This window comes from Mustela nigripes, chromosome 13, assembly GCF_022355385.1.
Source record: "Mustela nigripes isolate SB6536 chromosome 13, MUSNIG.SB6536, whole genome shotgun sequence".
In the NCBI taxonomy this organism is placed as follows: domain Eukaryota; kingdom Metazoa; phylum Chordata; class Mammalia; order Carnivora; family Mustelidae; genus Mustela; species Mustela nigripes.
Window position 1 is genome coordinate 97,377,317 of NC_081569.1, and position 17,418 is coordinate 97,394,734.

The 17,418-nt window shown below is 40.3% G+C and overlaps 2 protein-coding genes across 3 annotated transcripts in view; one reads left to right on the forward strand and one right to left on the reverse strand.

Annotated features, from left to right (window-relative positions):
* Nucleotides 1-5: 5 nt before the first annotated feature.
* On the forward strand, nt 6-13,048 carry DMAC2L (distal membrane arm assembly component 2 like). 2 transcript variants are annotated; one of them, XM_059373158.1, is made up of 4 exons: nt 6-115; nt 9,307-9,515; nt 10,107-10,278; nt 11,457-13,048. In XM_059373158.1, the coding sequence occupies exons 1-4, from the start codon at nt 27-29 to the stop codon at nt 11,569-11,571; spliced, it is 585 nt and encodes a 194-aa protein (XP_059229141.1). In that variant the 5' UTR covers nt 6-26; the 3' UTR covers nt 11,572-13,048. The 2 variants fall into 2 exon arrangements, with proteins under 2 accessions (XP_059229141.1, XP_059229142.1); XM_059373159.1 differs by lacking the exon at nt 11,457-13,048 and adding an exon at nt 8,097-8,208 and having other exon boundaries at nt 31-115; nt 10,107-10,282.
* Nucleotides 13,049-14,544: 1,496 nt separating this feature from the next.
* The window catches only part of CDKL1 (cyclin dependent kinase like 1), a 52,164-nt gene continuing 49,290 nt past the window's right edge, over nt 14,545-17,418 (reverse strand). Inside the window, exons 9-10 of the mRNA XM_059373157.1 lie at nt 16,855-17,010; nt 14,545-15,224 (exon numbers count right to left, since the gene is read on the reverse strand). Coding sequence (XP_059229140.1) covers nt 15,117-15,224; nt 16,855-17,010 — 264 coding nt within the window. The 3' untranslated portion in view covers nt 14,545-15,116. The remainder of the gene's footprint in view (nt 15,225-16,854; nt 17,011-17,418) is intronic.

A 17,418-nucleotide genomic window follows, 5' to 3' on the forward strand; every position in this document is an offset into this window, starting at 1 on the left:
TCACGTGAGGGCAGTGCCAGGGGCCAATGGACGCGCGCGGCGGAGGGCGAAGGGCAGGCCCGCGGCGCGGGAGACGTGCAGCGCGCTGGCTCGCTCCCTCCCTTCCTCCGGCGCTGTGAGTAGAGGAGCTAGGCCTTGAGCGAGGCGGGTCTAGGGTGGTGGTTACGCTCTGCCCTTTTCCTTCTCCCACGGCTGGGTCGACTGAAAATCTGGCCTGTCGAGTCGTGCGTCCTCGGTGTTCACCGCTCAGCGTCCTCTGGACTTTGGGAGAAAGTCGGGGCGTGACAGGGGGTTGAAAACTCTCCTCTGGGCGGGTCCAGCGAGCCTCCCTGCCTCCCGCTCGGCCCGGCCCCCGCCCGCCGCTAGCCACCGGAGGTCTCCATCCTGACCCCCGTCAGGCCAACTGCCCGTGGAGGAGTGCTGGCTGTCCTGCCCTGGCCCTGGCTCCGGACGGAGGCTCTTGGTCACGGCAACGCCTGGCAGCCTGTAGTCTTCTGGCCTTGTTTTTGCGGGGCTCCCGGCGGTGTCCTCTCTGCTATCATTTAGCAACCTGTTTCCTTAAATACTGGGTCGAGATACGGTTTTAAACATGTTGCGCGGGGCTGGGTGCAGCGACTCACTTGTACCGGTGTCTTCACCCCTTTTCCTCATCTGTAAGGTGAGGGAGGTGGGCTGTGTCATCCCCAAGTGACCATCTGATCAAGTTTCGTTCACTGTTCCCGTGGCAGTTCCACACCTGTCCTCCGTGCTTGATGGCAGTCTTTAATCTTTAGGGTCAGCACAACTGAACAGAACAAAAGTAGAATGTTAAAAACTGTATTGCTGGGAGAATTTTGTTTGAATTTGATTCCAGGTATTAGTCTGATGGCTTGGGGAAGTCATTTCGCCTCTTTGCCTCAGATCCTCCTCTGTGGACCAGGAGTACAAGCCGTGTCCCTCTCAGGGGGCTCTTGTGTGGAGTACATGAGAAAAGGCTCGTGGGTCTTTAGCACAGGGAAGTACAGTTGAGCCCTGAAGAGCATGGGTTTGAACTATTCTGGTCCATTTACAGGCAGATCTTTTTCAATAAATCTGGTACAGTACTGTAAATGTATTTTCCTTGGGATTTTCTTAACATTTTATTTTCTCTAGTTTACCTTATTATTATTATTATTATTATTATTTTTAATTTGACAGAGATCACAAGTAGGCAGAGAGGCAGGCAGAAAGAGAGAGAGAGGAGGAAGCAAGCTCCCCACTGAGCAGAGAGCCCAATGCGGGGCTCCATCCCAAGACCCTGGGATCATGACAGGGAGGAAGGCAGCGGCTTTAACCCACTGAGCCACCCAGGCCCCCCTCTAGTTTACCTTATAATAATACAGTATATAGGGGCACCTGAGTGGCTTGGTCGGGTAAGCATCTGCCTTCAGCTCAGGTCATGATCCCAGGGACTTGGGATGAGCCCCACACTGGACTCCCTGCTCAGCAGAGAGCTCCATTCTCCCTTTCTCTCTCCCTCTTCTTTGTCTGGCTGGTGCTAACCTCGCTCTGTTTCAAATGCATAAATCTTAAAAAAAAAATACAGTATATAATACATATAACATGCAAAATATGTGTTAGCTGTGTTGCTAGGCTTCTAATCAAACAGGAGTCTGTTAGTTAAATTTGAAAGGTCAGGGGGCGCCTGGGTGGCTCAGTGGGTTAAGCCGCTGCCTTCGGTTCGGGTCATGATCTCAGGGTCCTGGGATGGGGCCCCACATCGGGCTTTCTGCTCAGCAGGTAGCCTGCTTCCCTCCTCTCTCTGCCCGCCTCTCTGCCTACTTGTGATCTCTCACTGTCAAATAAATAAATAAAATATTTTAAAAAAAATTTGAAAGGTCAGAACTTCTATGAAGATTTCAGCAGCTGGGGGGATGGTTGCTCAAGGGTCAACTGAATAAATTACTGCTTTTATTATGTTTAAATGATTTTACTTCTGGGACAGTTGACTATTTTATTTGTGAAAACAATGTAGAATGTTACTTGCTTTTCTCTTCGCAAATGGAAAGAAAATAAGAGATGGTTATTTGTTAAATTCAACTTTTTGTTTTGAGATCATTGTAGAGTCCCATACAGCTGTAAGGAACAATAGAGATCCTGTATACCCTTTACCCATTCTCCCCCAATGCTAACATCTTGCAAAAATATAGTACAGTATCATAACCGGGAAACTGACCTTGACACATCCCGGTGATATTATTCCGGCAGCTTTACAAGTGTGTATTTGGTTCTATGTATTTTTTGTTTTGTTTTGTTTTTAAGATTTTATTTATTTTTTTATTTGGTGACAGAGCAAAAGCAGGGGGAGTGGCAGGCAGAGGTAGAAGGAGAAGCAAGCTCCCCGCTGAGCAGGGAGTCTGATGGCATCCCAGGACTCTGGGATCATGACCTGAGCAGAAGGCAGACACTTAACTGACTGAGCCACCCAGCTGCCCTGGTTCTATATTATTTTTACCAAGTGTGTAGATTGTTGTGTTGCCACCACAGTCAAGCTACAACACGCTTCCATCACCACAAGGGATTCCTCCTGGTGCTCCCCCCCCCTTTTTTTTTAGAGATTTTATTTATTTATCAGATAGAGATCACAAATAGGCAGAGAGGCAGGCAGAGAGAGAGGGGGAAGCAGACTCGCCGCTGAGCAGAGAGCCCGTTTCGGGGCTCGATTCCAGGACCCTGAGATCATGAAGGCAGAGGCTTTAACCCACTAAGCCACCCAGGTGCCCCCTGGTGCCCTTTATAACTATACTTCTCTTCTTCAGGGCACCCCCTCCCAATCTGTTCTCCTTTTCTAAAATTTTGTCATTTCAAAAATGTTCCATAAACAGAACTATAAAGTATTTAACTTTTTTGGAATTAACTTTTTTTTACTCAGTATAATCCCTTGAAATCCATCCAAATTGTTGTATGTATCAAAGGTTTATTCATTATTGCTGAGTAGTATTTCATGGTATGGATGTACCACAATAGGCTGAACATTCACCCATTGAAGAACAACTCAGTTCTAGTTCTCAGCTATTTGGATTAAAGCCGCTATGAACATCAGTGTATTGCTTTTTGTGTGAACCTGTTTTTGTTTCTGTGGGATAAATGCCCAAGAGTCCAGTTGCTGTGTCATACATATGATAAGCGCATGTTTAGTTTGGTAAAAAATTGCTAAACTGCTTTCCAAAGTGGCTGTACCTTTATACATTCCCAGCAGCAATGTTTGAGTGATCTGGTGTCTACTTACCATCAGTAATTGGTGTTGTCACTATCTTTTATTTCAGCCATGCTGATAGATATGTAGTGGAGATGGTTATTTTTTAGTTTGCACAGCACATAGTTTGTAACTAGGTTAAATACAGAATTATACATTTCTATGGTCTGTGGTCAGACTTTCATGGGCCAGTTGAAACCAAAGTAGTGACTTGTTTACCATGTGATTTTGAGTACATACCTCTTAGTTTAACAAGGTGAAGGAACTCGCAATACACCTGCTCTTTGTATAGAATTTTTTCCTGTTTACCCTCTCCCCTAGGTTTGACTGTACATTAATTTGTTTCAATTAAGTAATTTCAAATCAAGAGCTCACCTTACATTCATTCATACACCCCCATAAAGTCTTTGGTATGACATCACCCTTAGCTGAGAATTCATGTTCATCTTCCATGTATGTCAGAACCTGTAAGGTGTTATTTCAATGAGCCCCATGTGATGTTGGCCTAGGAATGGCTTTAGAGAATTTTGCTTCCAATTCCTTTTTTTTTTTTTTAAAGATTTTTTTATTTATTTACTTGACAGACAGAGGTCACAAGTAGGCAGAGAGGCAGGCAGAGAGAGGGGCGGAAGCAGGCTCCCCACTGAGCAGGGAGCCCAATGATGCGGGCTCAATCCCCGGACCCTGAGATCATGACCTGAGTTGAAGGCAGAGGTTTAACCCATTGAGCCACTCAGGTGCCCCTTTGCTTCCAATTCCTAATGATTTCTTCAGTTCTAGTTCATTAGACTTTACACACCTCAAGAATAAGAATCAAAGTCACTGATTTGCAGTGAGGTGGGGCTGTAATTTGGGGGAGGATCTGCCCAGTTCCAGTACCACCCCATACCTCCAAATTTTATTTACTTTCAAGAATTAGTTCTTAAAAAAAAAAAAAAAAAAAAAAAAAAGAATTAGTTCTTTAGTTCAGTCTTCTGAACCACTTAATTAGCCATCACTCTTAATAGCCTAGATAAGTAAAAACAGAACTTCCACTTAAAAACAAACAAACAAACAAACAAAAACTTACTGTTTTTAGGCAAATGGGAACTCTCAACCAAACCAACCAAATGTTTCTGTTACTCAGAAACATTTTGTGTATATCTTACTTTGAATTAGACATAGAGATCTGCCCTTCTCTAAGTTACAAGCATAATTGCAATTTTTAGAAACATTTGTCCTAAGCCCGGTTCTGATAGTAAGAAGGAGCTTTTTTAAATGATTTTAATTTCTGAATTATTTATTGAAGCAATAATTTATTAGTGACTTTTTTTAACTTGCTGTTAACATTTTTTTTCCCCAATCACCACTCACCACTAGAGGTCTCCGCTTTCCTTATAGAAAACATTCCCAGCGGCAACAGCTTGAATTCATCTGAAATTTCTAAAATGAGCACAGGGGCAGTTGAGAATGTAAAACCTACCAATTTACTTTTTTTACCTTTATTTCCAAGTAAAGTTTTTATAGTCATGCTTAAATTATTTTAAATATAGCATCTAATATTTTTAGAGATCATAGTGAGTGTAAATTTCATCTTTCCTTTAAGCTGAATTATAAGGTGAACCAAAATGAATCAAGTAAAAGTACTCAGTTTTCACAGACCACTCTAATTTACCTGTTTAATAACAGTCTCTCTGGTTTTATCTGTCTCTATGGAAATATACCAACCATTAAAGATTACTAATTAGCAAATATTTATTAAACTCTTGCATCAGGTGGATGGCATTGTGCTAGGTGCTAAGAAAAATGGCAATGAATAAGACATGATCCTTGAAGTCCTTTTTGGTCTGCATACCTTTCATTTTTTCTGCTAACTCAAAACCCTTAATTATCCTTTAGGACCCATCTCAAAAGACCCCTCTAGTGTGAAGCCTTCTCTTCACTTCCTCCTCTAGGCTTTCACAGAACTTGTTCATACCTCTATTAAGACATATTGCATGTTTATTTGTTTTTATGTTGTCTATCTTCTTCATTAGACTATACATTCTGTGAGGACAAGGAATCTTGTCTTTCTGTGTCTCTCCTTTGTTGTTTTTGTAATCCTACCATTGTATCTCTGGCACTGAGTATAGCAGACATTCAGTAAATACTTACTGAGTGAATGGATGGATGGATGGATGGATGGAGATGAATGAGGCCTTAAGGTTGAGTAAAATTTCTACAGACAGGATGGGGATGTGGGGTGGGGAGGGATGGTAAATAGAACAGCCTATGTTGAAGCTAGAAAACCCAGATAAATGAAATTGACAGCCAGTCGAGTTATCAAAGGTGGTCACAGGAGACGCCTGTGTGGCCCAGTCTGGGTTAAATCCTCTGCCTTTGACTCAGGTCATGATCTCAGAGTCCTTGGATCCAGCCCCACATTGGGCTCTCTGCTCAGCAAGGAGCCTGCTTCCTCCTCCCTCTCTGCCTGCTGCTCTGCCTACTTTTGATCTCCCTCTATCAAATAAACAAACAAACAAATAAATAAATAAATAATCTTTTTTAAAAAAAGTGGTCACAGGTGGAAAGAATTTTCACAAAAAAAAAAAAGCTAGGAAGGGATAAGAACAAGAGAGTGATAGCATGGGGAAGGTTTGCAGTAATGACTGTAGAAAAGAAATGAAGAGGAGTGCCTTCATGGCTCAGTTTGTTAGTGTCTGCCTTCCATTCAGGTCATGATCCTGGGGTCCTGGGATCAAACCTCACATCGGGCTGTCCTGATCAGTGGGGAGCCTGTTTCTCCCTCTCCTTCTGCCTGCCTTTCTGCCTGCTTGTGCACTTTCTCTGTCAAATAAAACCTTAAAAGAAATGAAGAGGGAAGATGATCCCAGGTTCTGTCCACAGATCTCATCTCTCACTGTTCTAGAACCTCAACATCTTCAGTCACTTCTTGGCTCTAAGGTGGTTCTCACTCAGGCCTCTCTCTAGTCTTCCTTTTCCCCAGTTCTAATACCATCTGGGACTGAGGAAAAAGCCCTGGACTGGAAGGAGGGAGAACTAAGTTCCAGTTTCAGTGCTGCCACCAGTTAGCCATGAAACATTAAATAAGACCTTTTAAATACATGCATTTATTAATACCCCACCTTGTTCCAGAAGGGATTTAGGATGTCAGCAAGTTACTTAATATTAGGGCTTCAGTTTCCTCATCTCTGGATGGTCTAGGTGGTCTAAGTTCATTCCTGTTGTCCCATTTTGTGACTTTGATTCTAATTTGTTGGTTATCTCCACTTAGAAGTTATGCTAACACTTCATATTTTGAGTATGAAAAACTGGAGGTGGAGGTGGGGGAAACCTATAACCTGTCCTCCTGATACTGACTTCTGTTAATGACATCACCATCTAACCATTGACCTGGGACCAAAACTTAGTGTCCTTTTCAACTATTCTGGCCCTTGCCTCAGCATCTCACTGAGCCATGTAGAATCCACTCTGTAATGGTCATTCCCATTCTTGCCCCACTTGGTCCTTTCCCATGGGCACATGTAGTTAAAGCCATTGTTAGCTGTCTCACTGTTCTGTTCTATGGACCCTCAGCGTTGATGCTGTTGGCCAAGTAGTATTCCAAACACAGCTCTAACAATGCCAGTGCTCTTTGCAAAAATCTCAGTGACCCCAACTGCCTCCAGCAAACAGTCCAAAGTCCCTTGCTAGGGACGCCTGGGTGGCTCAGTGGGTTAAGCCGCTGCCTTCGGCTCAGGTCATGATCTCAGGGTCCTGGGATCGAGTCCCACATCGGGCTCTCTGCTCAGCAGGGGGCCTGCTTCCCTTCCTCTCTCTCTGCCTGCCTCTCTGCCTACTTGTGATTTCTCTCTGTCAAATAAATAAATAAAATCTTTAAAAAAAAAAATAAAGTCCCTTGCTGATCTTGGCAAAACTCTTCCTGATGTGACTGTGTAAATTGATTGTCTCCTCTTCTCAGGATCCCCATGTACTCACCAAACTGAACTACAACATGCCTTAAAAGGTTCTGCCTCGGCTAATCAGCTGACATACTTTCTCCTGTTGAAATCCAGGTCCATTCTTATTTTAACTCTGGGGAATTTTTCAGGTTCTACCGTTTAACTACCTGGTAATTTGTCTTACCTCACTCCACCCTGCATTAATTTTTCAGCAACTCAAAGGTTGAAACCACATTTCATTTATCTTTGTTTTCCCCTGATATTGCTCACTACTAGAGAAGCTTGAACTGAAATAAATCAGATTGAGACCACTCAGAAACCTAGTTTCTGAGCAAGAAAACTTTCTCAACTCATGATTATAATTTTTTACAGCTGGAAATCATCTGAGCAAATCATCTCATTTTACAAGTGACAAAACCAAGGGTCAGCGAGGTGAGGTTACTTGCCCAGTCTTTCCTAGCTGCCCTTGGACGGGTCTGTGTTTGCACTGTTCTGGTGCTATTACTTGCAACCTTGGCATAGAGAGGTCTGTTTTCATGTCTCCTCTTCCTTCCTGGCTATAAGCATTTTAACCAGCTGTGCTCCCTAGCTGATTTTGGTTTGTCATTTTGATACTGGAAATGTAGACTGGGAGCACAGCTGGTTTCATCAACTGTGTAAGTGCAATACTGGACGGACATCTGCTGGCGATACTGTGGGCAGACTCCAACTGAGGGTTGAAGATTGAAACTTAATATCAAGGCTGGATATTAGAGACCCTCCAATCCAGCCCCTCTTTTCTTGCAGCAAGGAAACCAAGAAACAGAGACAGGAGTGACTTGCTTGTTAACTTTGAGTGGTAAATGACTCATCAGCTTTATTGGCACAAGAGCACTGACTTTGAAATTGTAAAGTAAGTTACTGGATGTATGGCTCGGATTGCCAGCTAATGATCTAATATGAATACTGTTTTGTGTGTCTAGATCAAGTGATGCTGTTTGGAAAAATTTCCCAGCAGTTGTGTGGCTTAAAGAAACCCCCACGGTCATGTGACTACAGAAACTTTTGGGGCTGGTTGAATGCAGTGTTTAATAAGTAAGTTACTCTAACTGAAGTGAAGAAACATGGCCATTATTACAGCTAGATAAGTTTCCAGTAGCTAATTTGGTTATTTCTTGTATTTCAAATGCTTTTTTGTACAAGGTAGGTAATAGGATCCTAATTTTGTTTAAAAACAAGTAAAAGATACACACAGACATTGAATAAAGACCAGAAAAATCGATTACAAAATACTGTGTTGAGGATTTCAGTCATTTTATTTGTCCTTTTGATGCCTATTAACTCTTTATAAAATGAAAATATATTATTTTTGTAACCCAAAAAGCTCAGCAAATGTAATTTTAGAATATTCTATGGCTTCTTAAGGGATACAGTTAGCGTTTTTAAGACTACCAGGGGACTCAACTTGTTCAAAAAGTGGGTGGCATTGGGCGCCTAGGTGGCTTAGTGGGTTAATCCTCTGCTGGCTCAAGTCATAATCCCAGGGTCTCTGGGCTCTCTGCTCAGAAGGGAGCCTGCTTCCCTCTCTCTGCCTGCCTCTCTGCTTACTTGTGGTAAGTATTGTCTCTCTGTGTCAAATAAATAAATAAAATCTTTTTAAAAATACGAAAAACAAAAAAGTGGGTGGCATTCTTAGATATACCATTTTGAAGGTAATGAAATTAATCTCATTGCTTAATAAACATTAACACAACTCATTAGAGGAAAGGGCATATGTAGAAATTAATAAGAGTCACTTAATGAGATTAATTTGAACATAGATTCAAAATTAGTCCCTTTTATATTTAATCATTAATAAAAACAATAACCAAATATAGTCATTTGCTCAATCCATGGTTACCGAGAACCTCCTGGTGTCAAGCACAGTGCTACATATGAATCAATGAAGACTCATGTCTGGCTGATAAGCCCATATAAAAATAATAAGCTTGACTGAGTTCACTTGGAAACAAAAACAAGGGAGCGAGAAGAGCCATCCTATGTTTTTTTACCTGGTTCTTCCTAACATACTTCTTTCCCTCCTCAGTCATCTGAAAGGAAAAGTTGCTGAAGTACTATATTTATGCTGACGACTAAAGCTGAGCAGCTAGTGATTATACTAAAAATGAGCTGCTTTTGCTCTCTTGCCAACAGAGTAGATTATGAACGCATCAAGGACGTGGGACCCGATAGGGCAGCATCTGAGTGGCTGCTACGCTGTGGGGCCACGGTGCGCTACCATGGCCAGGAGAGGTGGCAGAAGGACTACAACCACCTCCCAACAGGACCTCTGGAAAAATACAAGATCCAGGCAATTGATGCCACCGAGTCCTGTATCATGAGAATTGGATTTGATTATCTGGGTAACTACCCTATCATTTGCTTATGAGAAACGTGGGTGATTTGCAGTGACATTTTGTTGCAGTTGACTCACTATTTAGCAGACATAGGTGTGTTCCTTTTTACCCTTTCCAGTACCATCCAGTCTTGAGTCCTGTGTGAGATTCTTAAAAATTAAATAGAGGTTACAAACACCTTCTCCTTTCTCCCTTCACTAAGCTTGTCTCTGCATGCCTTTATTTCATGCTTATTGGTTTAAAATTCAAGGCCTTGCTTATCAAACTACCTTTGTCAAATTTCCATCATTTGAGAAACTCTTAGTAATGTAAGAATGATCCTACCCTACAGCCTCTGCTTGTGTGGGCATTTCTTTCCTGCATTACTTGATCATCTGATTACAGAGTGGTTCTGTCCATTAGCACAGCATGGATAGTGAATATCTTGCATGGTTATTAGGGTAACTCATCATCCAGGTATTCCCCCTCCAGGGGACTAAGAGGTTTCCCAGGACATAGGATTTTCAGTCCTAAAACCAGAATAGTCCTGGCCAAACTAGGACAGCTGGTTATCTTAATGGTAAAGCAGATTCTTAAAATGTACCTTTTATCTCCCAGAGGGCCTACAGCACGTTGAAAAAATAAGACTATGCAAGTGTCATTATATTGAGGATGACTGTTTGGAGAAACTTGGTAAACTGGAAAATTTACAAAAAAGCATACTGGAAATGGAAATAATTTCATGTGGGAATATCACAGACAAAGGAATCATTGCTTTATATCACTTAAGGTAGGTGGTCACTGCCAAAATGGAAACTTGATGATGAGGTTAAAGTGAATAATTAGAATTTAAATTAAAAAAAATTTTTTTTAAGTAAACTCCGTCCGCAGTGTGGGGCTTGAATTCTCAACCCTGAGATGAAGAGTTGCATCCTCTATCGACTGAGCAAGCCAGGGGCCCTGAATAATTAGAATTTAAAACATTTGAGAGGTGGCACATTTTTTGATTTGGAAAAATACATAAAATGACTTAACTTTCATCTGTAATACTGTCAAACAGTTAAAATTATCAACCTTAATACATTAACATTTTATTGCCTATCTTAGGGGACATCTCTTTAAAAAAGAACTATTTACTTAATACTCATATTTTGGAGTGGCTGCTGCACTGTGGGGCTATGACTATAACAATCTTACTAATTATAATAATTATTGTTTATAATAATTAAGGCATCTAGTGTGGTGCCTGCTCCAGTAAGCGGTCAGTGGGCATTTGCTATTATGCTTCCTCTTCATCTTTTTATTTTGCTATTATGCTTCCTCTTCATTTTTTTCCCCATGTTCTGACACTAACCTCAGTATCACAGGAAGTTTGAGAAACTTTAAGGTTGTTTTTTTTTTAGTAATTTCTATAACCAATGTGGGGTTTGAACCCACAATCTCAAGATCAAGAGTTGCATGCTCTTCTGACTAAGCCAGCCGGGCATCTCCCCATGCTTTTTTTAAGTTTATTTCTTTTTAGGAGAGAAGTTTTAAACATTGGAACCAAAAGCAGTAGATTATCTCTTACATTAGTTGAGGCTTTGAGTCTTCATTTTTTAATGAAGTTCCTTTAAGAACTCCCCTAATTTTTATCCCTTTCTAGATTAAGATTCATGTTTCATATTTCACATGCAAATGAGTTCTATGCTATAATACATATATAGTATTTGGAAAGATTCAGCTAGAATTATTGGTATAATTCAGAACAACTAAACTTCCCAAGGCCTGGCTTAGTTCCTAGCATGAATTTCATTTAAAGTAGCGCTCTTAAAATTGCTGTTCTGAAAGTCATTTTGACAGTATAGTATAGTGTGATATAAATGCATTCTGTGTGTACTTTTTTTTTTAAAGCCTTTAATGGAGTCTGTTTTAATGCTGTAAGAGTAAAGACCAACTGAAGTAATTTTTTTTCTTCTTTTTCTGCAGAAACCTCAAGTATTTGTTGTTAAGTGATCTTCCTGGAGTAAGAGAAAAAGAAAATCTTATCCAAACCTTTAAGACAGCACTGCCTTCTCTGGAACTAAAATTAGACTTGAAGTAAAATAATAATATTCAATAAGTGTCTTCTTTCAATATAAAGTATCATTTAAAATTGTTGATCCTAAATAGCAGTAAATATTACATAATCATCAACAGAACTTAAGGATGTTGTATCATGTTTCAGAAGCAGAGAGCCCATCATGTAGAAAATTAATATTCAGACATGACTCACTGAAGTTACTAAGTTGGAAGTAAAAATCTATGCACATTAAGTCATTTTAAGAAAAATGGAAACCAGGTTGCAGTTTAATTCTGATATATTCCTCATTTTATATAAATATCTATGTAGATAACTTTTGTTGTAGATGATGACAGAGTTCTTTAAAGTGATTTAGGGCAGGGCATCTGGGTGGCTCAGTGGGTTAAAGCCTCTGCCTTCGGCTCAGGTCATGATCCCAGGGTCCTGGGATCAAGCCCCCCCCCTCCCTCGCATCGGGCTCTCTGCTCGGCAGGGAGCCTGCCTCTCTGCCTTCTTGTGATCTCTGCCTGTCAAATAAAATCTTAAAAAAAAAATAAAAATTATTTAGGGCACCTGGGTTGCTCAGTAGGTTAAGCATCTGCCTTAGGCTCAGGTCATGATGCCAGGGTCCTGGGATTCAGCCCCTCATCAGGCTCCCTGCTCAGCTGGGAGCCTGCCTCTTCCCCTACTGTGGTCTCTTTCTCTCTCTGTCAGATAAATAAAATCTTTAAAAAATATATTAAAAAAACTAAAAAAATTAAGTGATTTAAACATGCAACACAGATACTCTTTATAGTACTTTATCAGTAATTCATACTACTGTTACCTTTTACTTTAAAGTTATTGAAGCATGTTACCATAAAAGTGCAATTATGATAAACTAAAAGCTAAATTTCAGATTCGTTGGTGGAGTCAATGATGAAAGGCATTCGGTGGTTGTTGAGGCATTTGTATCGCTTCCCAGGATTTGCATGCATTTCCATGATCCTACATTCCTGTGTTCTTTATAACATACACCTTTCTTTGGCTAATTTGTCTATTTTGTAATCTTAGTCTAGGGTTTTATTAAAACTAGACATAAATACTTGGCTGAATTCAAATAGTTTTGCCAACTACAGTAGAACAGAGGAAATGATCATGAAGACCAGCCCGGTTATACTTCTTTTTTGCTTAAATTAAAAGATTGCTTTAAATAGGAAATTTTAACATGTGAATTAGAAACTAATTTTTATTCCCCCATACATATTGGTTACCTCTTCCTATGAGTTCAAGGGACATCAAAATGAAGTATAAGTACAAAATTCAGTTTTTATCTAGAAAGTAGTGACAATATCAGATATTGATAAAAACAGATCTTTATTTTTACCCTGAAATGGCCCTGGTTCTATTACTATTAATGATATGCCAACTTGTTTATAGATTTCTGTATGTTTGGTTTGAACATTATACTCTTAACTATAACCTTGACTAGAAATAGTTTTAAAATAAACAGTGTATGATGCAGCATTTGGGAAAAAAATGAATTTTTGTTGTGTTTAGAAGCCAGCTTATGTAAATAGCACATGCCATAAATGATATACTATTTATAAATAAAATTTTCACTGTCAATTATAAAATCAGAACACAGTAAATTAAAAAAAAGAAAGACTAAGCTATAGAACAGTATCATGTGAAACAGTGGTGATTCCGTGCTGGACGAAGGATTACAGATGTGGTTAAATTAAGCATTGGTACATATTTAATAGAACTCATTAGAAAAAATGAATGCTTCCATCTCGGATTTGATTATTGTGTGGTGAGGCAACTGATTCACCGCAATTTAGTCCAGAACTACTTTTATATTCTGAATGATTTTCTATAAAACCACGGAATGAATTAGGCAGTTACAGTCATCTGCCTCGTCAAATGCATTGTTTTGGGTTAAAAAGGAAAACAGAAAATGTAAACAGAAGTGGGATGTCCTTCCTTGTCATTTGAATCAAAGCCAAATAAGAAGAATTAGATACTGCTGCGACTGGTATTTAACCCAGGGTCAGCTCTTTGCAAGAAGCTATACACATCAGGGAGTCTTAGGATATCATTAAACTGGCTGAAGTAGCCAAAATTATTGAACAGATGCCTGAATTTGGTGAGTTACTTAGCAGTAAGTGAATAAAGACAAATGCTGTCATGAAGGAAATTACTAGAGCAGTAAACTAATAAGAGAAGAGGAGAAGGTTTTGAAGAGACAGTAGAATACATTTTCAAAGACCATGGCTGGGAACCACTGAGGAAACAGCAGCAGCAGCACACCAACCAAAACTGGCAGTGAGCTACAAGAAACAGACGTGAGCTTCATCCTGCCCTTGTGTTCAGGGGATGAGGATGAAAAATCTTTTGGAATAGGAGGCGCAGGCCAAGTCAAAGCTAATAACATGTTAAGTATCATGATACAAAGCTAAGAATACTCAGAATCATTTTGGACTACTTTCTTAACAGTTGTTGTCAATTCTTAGCACAGTATATATATATATATATATATATATATATATATATACACATACACACGTATGTGTATGTATTTATATGTGTATATAGACACACACATACAATATCAAAGGTTATTTCCAGGACAATATCGGTGTACAACCTAAAGTCTTTCATGGTCCAAAGAAGAACTCAACAAGCAACTTTTGCAGAGCCCAGATCATTATAGATAGTCCTGCCTGTAAATCTGTCTCCAAGTCTGAGGCGGAGCTGGAGAGAATGAACTAATTACTTTCAGGCTGATAGGCTCACTTCCCGTGAAGCCTGTAGGTCTTGTTCTACCCCTTGATTCAAGCCTTAGTCAGCTACCAGGCTTCACACCAGTTCGTAAAGGGAACTGGGTCACCTGGGGAGGGGTTATAAAAACCCATCCTGCCTGCAAAAATGACTAAGGTGCAGCCTTTACTAAAGGTAATGACAAAAGTATATGTAACAAATGTCTACAAATGTAGACATTTGTTACATTAAATATGCAAGCAAATAATGCTGTTACGATAATCCATGATTTTAATTATTTTGAAAGACTCTTCAATAGTCTAAAATGTTTTAAAAATATGAAAATCTAAATATAGAGCAAGCAGGAAATAGAATTATAAGCATTTTGATTTCAGGAACTAAAACTTCTTAAATATGATGTTGAGACAGTCTGAAAAGGCAGGGTATAGGACTCAAGGCAAATCTCTGCAAGAAATACATCTGGGTATTTTGTAATCCACTTCTCACTTGTTGCGTATGGTACAATAAAAGCATAAATCCTTCCTACATTTCTAATTTTGCCAAAGATAGGGATAGTAGGTACAGTTTATATTTCTGTCCATTAGCTCAGCTACTTAGATACAACAAAAATGCAAGTAAAAATCCAAACAAGTATTTCTGTTCTGGTCACCATCATGAAGCCTGGAAGGCTGTCTCTGGAAGTTCCCTTTCTCTTCTGCCAGGTGGCCTCCCCTGGTTTGTGACTTATGTTTTCTCCTGGTGTCCTTTCGACATGGTGATTGTTTTCAAACAAATGTATGTTTCATTTTCTCCAAATCATTTTTCATCATCTAGCTCCAAGCTCCTTAAATGTTTGGAAATTGGTAGTTCATTTTCTTCCTATTCCAGTAGTACTTCTTATTATCCAAAGCTGGAAGGAAGCCGCTGCTGGTCAGCTGAGGAAGGGCCTGCAACTGCAAATACGAAACACAGGGTGAGGTTCAATGCCGTGCATTCTTTTCGTTGTTGAGTACATATCACAAAAGAGGTAAGTCAGTCAATTTTTCAGCACAGAAATACTTTCTCTGCACAGAATCTAGGACCTGAGGGAGAACAAAAATGCTTAAATGTGTTCCCTTTTTCTTTTTAAAGATTTACTTTATATTAAAAAGCAAAATACGCACATTCAAGAAAATTTAGAGAATATGAAAAAGAAAAATTGACTAACATTATTGGAAAAAATAGATTTATAGGAGGTAAGAGCTTGCTGGGACCTCAGGGATCATTTAAGCCAATGCTTGTCTTAACAGCAAAGAAAGCTGACATCTGGAGCACTTAAGTGATTTGCCCCCTTACCCCTTTGTTAGAAAGACAAAATGGCTCCCTTCATGCTCCCAGTAAATGTTTGAATTTATTGTCAATATCAAACGAAAGGAGAAAATACAAAAAATATATGTATTTTGTACTACATGGCCTTAGGTATCTGCAAAGTGGTTACTTTTTAATACTTCAAACAGTTGAATCCTTCAAGACCTAAATGTAATACATCAATTAGTGGGTTCCCCTATTAATTCAAGTAGAAATATTCCTATCAAGATCCTTTGCTTTGGACACAAAGGAACAACAAACTAAGTGGTAACTGTGGGGTCATGTATTCCAGCCTGTTTTGTTACCTGGGTCATACATGACAGAATAAAATAAAGCTTTCTTAATTTTGTAACTCTGGTCTATCTCAGGACCCTGCAGTTTATGCTGTACCTGCTCCTAAGGGACTGCCCATCCTCTTCTCTCCTCCAAACCTCACATACACCACCCAGATGCCACTCAGCACACAGGGCAGCGAAGGCTGCCAAGAGAAAGACTAGGACATAATAATTTATAGATTAAGGGCTTCCTAAGCAGATCCAGAAAGGACTGGGAGTAGCCAGCTCAGCTTAGTTATGGTTCCAGCTATAGTCCATTCTAAATTACTAGAGCTTTTGGCTTATAACAAGATGCTTAACATAAGGCTACTTTGCCTAACTTCATCCAATCATGTTCTTCACGGGCTCCCTGTGTGCAGCTGGGATGCTTTTCTCTGATAAAAAAAGCTGTTCCATTGATATCACTGAGAGCACGAAATCACCAAATCTACCCAAGCCAACTCTTAATATTAAAGGATTCAAGGGGAAACTTGTTCCATTTTTGGATCATTCTGGAATGTCAGTCAATACCGAAAGTAAGATGATGACAGAGAGCTGCCTGGGATAAACTGGATTTCATTCTCCAGAGTACAAAAAGCAGGCTCCGGGGGACTCATGCACAACACCCACCCATCGTCCCCCAGCCCCGGCCCGAGGGGCCACTTTGTGGCAGCAGGGAAGAAACTGTGGGACAAGGACACCTGCGGGATGTAGGGAGAAGGGGCCATTGGACTCAGACGTGTCTGGTGCCCTGGCTGAGAGACAGTGGGTCCCTTCTCCTGGTGCTGGAATGAGGGTGTGGGACAGCAAGCCGCACTTGCCACCTCCAGCCAAGCTACAGATTCTCTGCACCAGGTGGCAGACTTGAGATCTTTTGAAAGTGCAACCCAGATGCTTCCGTGAAAGAGCGCCCCGTGTTTACCCCAGGCAGGTGCTTTCGGCTCTGTCTCAGGGTCTTCCTTAGTGGCCCATCAAGCTCTTTGGCCAAAGCGCCCATTTCTCTGATGCTGTCAAAATAGGGATGCTGCAACAGCTGTTCACATGTCCATCTCTCGGCAGGATTCATGTGGAGGCAGCCCTACAAGAACAGAAAAAGTCCCCGGTCTTACTTTAAAACTGTGTTAACTTATTATTATTTTTTTGTTCTTGAGAGGTCAAACCCATGGGCTGGGAACAGGAAGGGGGGAAATTAGGGGGAAAAAAAACCCCCACACCAATTGTGATTTGAGTTCCTTCCACAATTACTTCTAAATGGATAACCACAAAATAAGTAAATAAATAGTTTCTAGAAATAGTAACCAAAAAATCTTTGTCTTCACCTTGTTCTGTTGTGGAGGCAATTGGCACTCTGCCCTGAGGGAGGAGGACATGACTTTTGAGTTCGCCTCAGTATCCAACTGGAATAATCCACTTAACCAGTTTGGTCCCTTGTGTATACTTTGTAAAAATACAGGTTTTTATTTAAAAAATAAGACCTACATGTGGT

Coding starts and splice junctions, on each gene's coding strand:
- DMAC2L (XM_059373158.1), top strand. CDS start 27: ATGGACGCGCGCGGCGGAGGGCGAAGGGCAGGCCCGCGGCGCGGGAGA. Junction 9,516..10,106: donor AATTGGATTTGATTATCTGG/GTAACTACCCTA, acceptor TTTATCTCCCAG/AGGGCCTACAGCACGTTGAA. Junction 10,279..11,456: donor ATTGCTTTATATCACTTAAG/GTAGGTGGTCAC, acceptor CTTTTTCTGCAG/AAACCTCAAGTATTTGTTGT.